The following is a 7,368-nucleotide window of genomic DNA, read 5'->3' as shown; positions in this document are numbered from 1 at the left end:
GGAAGATAGAGAGAACGCTCTGGTAACGTAGTGGTTACGAATTGGACAGGGTCACTATGGGTAGGAATCGACTTGACCGCACTTAACAACTACCTATACACACACACACACACACACACACGTATTATTTTGTTGTTGCTAAGTGCTCTCAAGTTGGTTCTAACTCATAACGACCCTGTATAGAGTTCTTGAGGAGCAGCTGGTGGGTTTGAACCAACATTTTTGTGGTTAGCAGTCCAATGCTTACCCACACCAGGGCTCTATATACTATTTGTTGTTTCTGTTAAGTGCCATCAAAGTCACCTCCCATCAATTATTTGGTGGTGGGTGGTTATGTGCCATGGAGTCAGTCAGTTCTGCATAGGGTTTCTGAGGCTTTAAATCTTTATGGGAGCAGAAAGCCTCATCTTTCTCCTGCAGAAACGCTGGTAGTTTTGAATTGCTGACCTTGCAATCAGCAAGCAACCAGACTCATAACCACTAAACAACCAGAACTCCTATATACTATTTAGTATAGCACAAAAATGAGTGACATTAAATACTCATAAATTAAAGGTAAAACTAAATTAAGAATAAATGTCTGAGACATCAAGTAACTGCTGAAAGGACCTTTGGGCTAGAGTGGTGGAGACTATGAAAAAGAGTAAACTGCAGACATGATTGGAAGTTGTAACAGAAGAACAGCTGACAGGCCACAGCCCAAACCATCTTCAGTCAACTGATTTAAGCTAATGTCTCTCTCTAGTCTTCCTGCCTGCACTCCGCTCCATCCAATCCATTGACTCCCTAGTTACCAGGAAGGCTCCTTCTAGAACAGAGATCTGCTAAATTATATTACTTTTAAAACATTTCAAAGTATAAACTTCAAGCTCCCTTTTGCCTATTACAAGTTCCTACCTTCTCCAGCCATTTCCTATATACTTGTTCTACTTGGCCACACACAATTACCATGGACTCCTAACTGCAAATGCGCCGGACTGCAAAGTCGGTTTGAACCTCAGGGTTGGCGGTTCAAGCTCACCAGCCACTCCTTGGAAACCCTATACAGGGTTGCTATGGGTCGGAACCGACTCAATGGCACTTAACTTTGGGCCAGTGGCTCCATCCACCTGGAACTCCCTTTCCCCGTTTTCTCGGATCATCTACTGGGAAAAGTCTTCCCCGTAGCGTAGTGCTTACGAATCAGGCTGCGAGCCGCAAGGTCAGCAGTTCGAAACTACCAGCGGTTCCACGGGAGAAAGACGAGGCAGTCTGCTCCCGTAAAGATTTACAGCCTCGGAAACCCTGTGTAGGGTCGCTATGAGTCGGAACCGACTCCACGGCACACAACAACACATGTCCCTACAGAACTGTGGATGGCACTTGCCCCACTTTTACTATGCGTAAGGCACTGTCAACACCTGACAAACCACTAGCTTATTTACAGACTATAAACAAATTCAGCAGCAGTGGCTGGAGGGATGAGGAAGTGCGCAAAGCCCCAGAAGCGCCGCAGCTAGTCCAGGTTTAGGGGCCGAGGCAAAGGAGTAGCTGCCTGGGTCCTCACCTTCCCGTTTGCCACCGCTTTGCATTTGAATTTGCGATTGGCGTCGGCCCGCAGTCGTGTTAGTTGCTCTTCAGTGGCGAAAGTCCAGTGCCGTTTCTGGCTACTGTTATGGTACATCGTGGAGTCCGAGCTCAGACACCTGGAACCTAGAGAAAGGATTCAAAATTTAAGCCAGGTCTAGGAAGCCCAGGACCTCGCGTAAACTGAGGGCGTCAGGTCGACTGGCGCGGACTCGATTGCGTCACGGTTACGTGCAGACCCGGCCCGGATCTCACCACGTTTCCGGAACGAACTAGGGGGAAAAGGCAGCTCCCAAAGCCAGCGACCGAGTAGGTGGAGCATACAGGGATGATCTCGCCTTTCTGGGAGCCTCGGTCCTAGCCCCGCCCTCTCCAAGGCAGATTTAAAGGAGAAGCGACCAAGCTGGGCAGGCCTTACCTTCAAGGTGGTCGTCACAAACAATTCACACTAGGGTAATCAGGAGTCTTGCGCTGGACTGCAAGGTTAGTTTGAACCGAAAAGTCGGTAGCTCAAACCCACCGCTGTTCGTTGGAAACCCTACACAGGGTCGCTATGGGACAGAACTGACTCCCCAGCATTTAACAACTATCTGAAGTAGGGAAAGGCATAGGGAGGATACAGTTTTTAGAGTAGGCTTTACAAGGTGATGATTGAGCAAAGTCTGGATTAGGTTGAAGCATACCAGACTATTTTAAGGCAGGCCAGTGTCCTGGGCACTACCATTGTTGTTGTTGTTAAGTGCCATCGAGTCGATTCTGACCTATAGAGACCCTGTATAGGGTTCCCAAGGAGCAGCTGGTGAGCTTGTACCGCCGACCTTGCAGTTCCAACAGCTTTGCAGTCTGGGGCATTAACCCACAGCGCCACACCAGGACTCCTAATTACCCTAGTGTTTCTGCAAAATAATTGGAAAACTAGAAGCAATGTTTGTCTATCTGTCTTTATTCTGCAATTAACATAACTCCAGGGTCGCTATGAGTTGGAACTGATTCCATGGCACAAACCACCACCACCATTCTCTTGGTGTGGCGCTGTAGGATAAACACTGGGGACATGGTTTGTTTGAACCACAAGGTTGGCGATTCAAACTCACCAGAAGCTCCTCGAAAACACTATACAGGGAGTTGGAACTACCTCGACAGCACATAACAGCAACCTTCTCTTTCTAGGAGCAACCTTCTCTTTCTAGAGTCCCGCTATGGGACGTAGGATAAGCACAGACCACATATTTACGGAGATGTATAGCCTCGGAAACACTATACAGGGTAGCTCTGAGTTGGAACCTACTCCACGGCACATAACCACCACAAACAACCACCATTCTCTTTCTGTTATTATTATTTTTTCTCTCTCTCTCTTTTGTTAACAACTAACTAGTCCTCACCCCTGTGTCTTTATCTGGGGTCATGATGTATGATAGTTTTAGAGTTTTCTTGGGATTTCTTTGTTTATTACTGCCCTTGAGGAAGCCTTAAAGTAAGTTATCATTAATAGGATAAGTAAAAAAAAAGTATTGCGACTAGACTTCCAATTACTACATGCACAGGTTTATTCTAACCAAAACATGTTTAAATATGTTTCTACAGTCATTGGATAACTGCAGACAAGTTATTTCAGTAATACACTTGTCTTAGTCTCATTAGGGTGCCTTCAATTAAAAAAAAAAAAAAAAAAAGTGGCTTCTGAGGGGATCTATGGACCAGTTAAATTCAAAGCAGACAGGTCATTTCAGGACATTATGGTAATTGTTTTTAGAATTCCAAAGGGATAATCTTGATGGATTTTCTTGAAGGACACAGGATGATCACAGGGGCATATTAGTAAGATGTTTAAGAAATTTGAAAACTACATAGGTGAGAAAAAGACCATGAAAGTTGCACCAAGGAAGTTTTGTCTGTTACAGCAATGCACTTGCTCATTCTTCAAGGATAGCAGGGGCTGTCCCACTAGAATTTCATTGGGAAATTTACCCTATCTGCCTTTCAGTCCTAATCTTGCCTCATCAGACTTCTTTTTGTTTCCAAAACACATAGAGCATTTAAAGGGAACAAGATTTGAATCCTTAGAGGATGCCAAAACTGCTATTTTGGTGTGAATAAAAGAGTGCAGAATTCTTTGGGGGAGGGGTTAGAGAGATGCAAACACTGTCTTTAGAAGTATATAGACTTACATGGAGGATATGTTGAGAGACATGTCGCATTTTAATGTTTCTGTTAAATTAAGGTTTCTGTGGTTTTGTCCCTGAGAAGGAAATAATGCTTTATGAAGTGGAGGGTCAGCAAAAAAGAGGGAGACCTCCAACGAAATGGATTGGCAGAGTGGCAGCAATAATGGACTCAACCGTAACAATGATTGTGAGATTGGAACTGGACAGTGGTTCATTCTGTTGTGCATAAAGTCTCTATGAATCGAAGCCGATTCAACAGCACCTAACAAACAAAAACATGATTTGTAGCAATACTCTTTATGTGTCCTGGTATTTAAGGAATTTACCAAAATGTACAACGAGACTTCAAAAGTTCATGGAAAAATTTCATTATCTTTCATGTCTTTTTCCCACCAACTTTTTGAAACCACCTTGTGTGTGTGTAAATATGAAGCAGTTAAAATACCATGATTTGGGTTAGGTACACTTTAGTCCTCAAACTGTTATCTCTGCTCTTTAAAACTTTAAACAAATCTTTTGTAGAAGAGTTGCTATTCATAAGGTTTTCAGGGGCTAACTGTTCAGAAGTAGTCCTCTACTTCTTCCTAGTGCGTCTTAGTTGGAAGCTAAAGATCTGAATTTGTGATGCCAGCTCTAGGGAAAGGCTTTCTCTTTCAGTTGGCTCTGGAGTAAGGGCCTAGTAGTCTCTTTATATGTTCCTTGGCTCCTTGGTGATCTTTAAAGGGCATAGCATCTATCTTTCCCCATCTCTACTTGCTTGCTTAGTTGCTTGCTTAATCTGCTCCTTTACATCTCAAAAGAAATCAAATTAAATGAGTTGGGCTGCTAACCGAAAAGTTCTTGTTGTTGTAGTTTTGTGCCATGGAGTCAGTTCCGACTCATAGCAACCCTGTACAAGATTTCCGAGGCAGTAAATCTTTACGGGAGCAGAAAGCCTCATCTTTCTCCCACGGAACAGCTGGTAGTTTCAAACTGCTGACCCTGAGGTTCACAGCCCAATTCATAACCACTACGCTACCAGAGCTCCTTGCTACCAGATCTACCAGAGCTCCTAAATTAGCAGTTTGAAATTTCCAGCCACTCCATGGGAGAAAGATGAGACTTTCTGTTCTGTAAAGATTCACAGCCTCAGAAACCCTATGTAGGGTCTGTGTGAGTTGGAATCAACTTAATAGCACACTACCACCACCCCACCGTCATAATAAGAAAAACCATTCCTATTGTATTATAACCATAGGTATAGAGGTTAGAACTTCCAACCCATTTTGAGGCAACACAGCTCAATCCATAACAGTACAGTTAAAGAGAGGGTTTGCCACATCACTTAAATTTCTCTAATTTATGCATTTGTAGTTTATAATGTTAGAGATTAAAATGCCCATTGATCACAGGTCTGTAATCTGGATGAGGAAATTGTCTAAGAAAAGAGAAAAAAACAAAAGAATGTGGGGTGATATTAAGGAAGGACATGGCAGGCTATGATCTAATGAATTGTGACCTCCAAAATGTATAATAGGGGAAAAAGAATCTTTTAAAAAGAAAAATGAGAAAGATGCAGAAAATAGTCAGGAAAGAAGCCATTTAGGCAAATTAATTTATATATAGAATCTTAGCTCCACCATGCCAATGCTCTTATTTTGCTTTTCCTAAAGACATTTGACAATTCCTTTAGTTTTATGTAAAGATAAATAAAAAATGGGCATTTAGAAGAAATGGCAGAATATGATTTCCACAGGGATATGAGTAAAATTGCTGAATGCACGGTTTATTTGTTGTTGTTGTTGTTGTTAGGTGCCGTCAAGTTGACTCCGACCCATAGTGACCCAATAGGGTTTCCAAGGAGCAGCTGGTGAGCTTGAACCACTGACCTTGCAGTTTAAATGACTTTGTAGTGTGACACATTAGCCCACAGAAAGGAGAAATACGTTATGAAAAACTGGGGGCTGCTGATGTAATGATTTGTTAAATCTTTAACAATTCTTACTCTAAAGTTAAAATTAACACAGACCATATTTTTTGGCATGTCAAAGGAATTGAGCTATATCTCAATTCACCACATATGGAATAATGCACAGCTGCAGAAGCCAGAACATTAAGGCTTGTATGTGATTGCTTTTTATTAGTGTGAGCAGGCTGGATGCTGCCATAGTCTGTCTGCCTGAGTGACATCCTCCTATTTAGCCTTTTGAGTTTCCTGTGCTATTTCTACAAAGGAAGGTAGACGAGCACTTACAACTTAGGGCCTCTACCTATTTTCATTATTGTCATTGTTGTTAAGTTCCGTCAAGTCAGTTCCAACACATAGAATCCCTGTGTAGGGTTCCTGAGGAGCAGCTGGTGAGTTTGAACTATTAGCCTTGCAGTTTAAATGAACTTGCAGTCCAGTGTTTATCTTACAGTACCACAACAGAATTCTATTACTATTAATAACTAAAAAGTGGCACGTATTTCCTTCCACTACTATTACTTTTAAGGAGCTCTAGCAGCGTTGGTTTCCGAGGGTGTAAATCTTTACGGGAGTAGAAAGCCTCATCTTTCTCCCGCGGAGCGGCTGGTAGTTTCGAACTGCTGACCTTAAGGTTCGCAGCCCGATTCGTAACCACTACGCTACCAGAGCTCCTAGCTACGTAGCTACCAGAGCTCTAGCAGCGTTGTTGTTGTTGTTAAGTGCCTTCGAGTCAGTTCCGACCCATAGCGACCCTGTAGAGGGTTTCCGAGGGTGTAAATCCTTACGGGAGTAGAAAGCCTCATCTTTCTAGCAGCGTAGTGGGTTACAAATTGGGTTGATAACCACAAGGTCAGTAGTTTTATCCTACCTGCTGTTTCCTCCCTGTGATTCTTATTTCCATTCCTTCTTCTTCCCCAATCCTTCTAAATCTTGTCCTTAGTTAAATGCTGCCCTTTTGATCTTGAATAGTTAACCATTCTATGGTATGGATACCTCACTAATGTTGTTATCCCCACTATATATGTATCTATTACTTGTCTGAAAATTGAGCCATGAGGGTGAATTCAGTTCTAAACCTGAACGGTATCCAAGGGCCATGATCTTGGTGTTCCTCCAGTCTCTTTCTGACCAGTAAGCCTGGTCATTTTTATCATTTTGATTTGTGTTTTCATTTTCACCAACTCTATCCAGGACCTTCTAACGTGATACCGTTCAGAGTTGGAAGTGGTAACCAGACACCCTCTAGTTCTTCTGGTCTCAGGGTCATGGAGACCGAGTGGACTATTATTGATGTTGAGGAAGTTGGCACTTTAAGTGAATGGAATCTGCCTTGGCAAAAGCTATAGAGCATAAAGTAGAAAGTATGTATGCAAAATAGGAAGTAGCATAATTTAGCAGAGGCCCTTGAGTCTGTGTGATAGTTTGTGTGTGATAGAGTCAAGGATTGTGTAGTTTGTGTGTGATAGAGTCAAGGATTTTGAGCAGAAGAACAGAATAGGCAGAATTACATTACTTGAACTTAGAAATTATTTGTTGGATGTTAAGGTAATGTGTTCCAAATTAAAATGGAAGAAAGGAAGTCAGTTCTAATACCACTGTCATTGAGTTGATTCCAACTCATAGTGACCCTATGTAGGGTTTCCAAGGCTGTAAATTTTTGGTGGCGGTGATGTGCCATGGAGTCAA

At 42.5% G+C, this 7,368-nt stretch overlaps 1 protein-coding gene across 1 annotated transcript in view; it reads right to left on the bottom strand.

Annotated features, from left to right (window-relative positions):
• CCNH (cyclin H) overlaps positions 1-1,666 on the bottom strand; it is a 51,168-nt gene extending 49,502 nt beyond the window's left edge. The window contains exon 1 of the mRNA XM_006873188.1: positions 1,547-1,666. Within this exon, the coding sequence (XP_006873250.1) occupies positions 1,547-1,663 (117 nt within the window). The 5' untranslated portion in view covers positions 1,664-1,666. The remainder of the gene's footprint in view (positions 1-1,546) is intronic.
• Between the last annotated feature and the right edge of the window lie 5,702 nt (positions 1,667-7,368).

Source organism: Chrysochloris asiatica, unplaced genomic scaffold, assembly GCF_000296735.1.
Source record: "Chrysochloris asiatica unplaced genomic scaffold, ChrAsi1.0 scaffold00227, whole genome shotgun sequence".
Lineage (NCBI taxonomy): Eukaryota > Metazoa > Chordata > Mammalia > Afrosoricida > Chrysochloridae > Chrysochloris > Chrysochloris asiatica.
The sequence above is the reverse complement of the archived record's forward strand: the minus strand, read 5'-3'. Positions and strand labels throughout refer to the sequence as shown.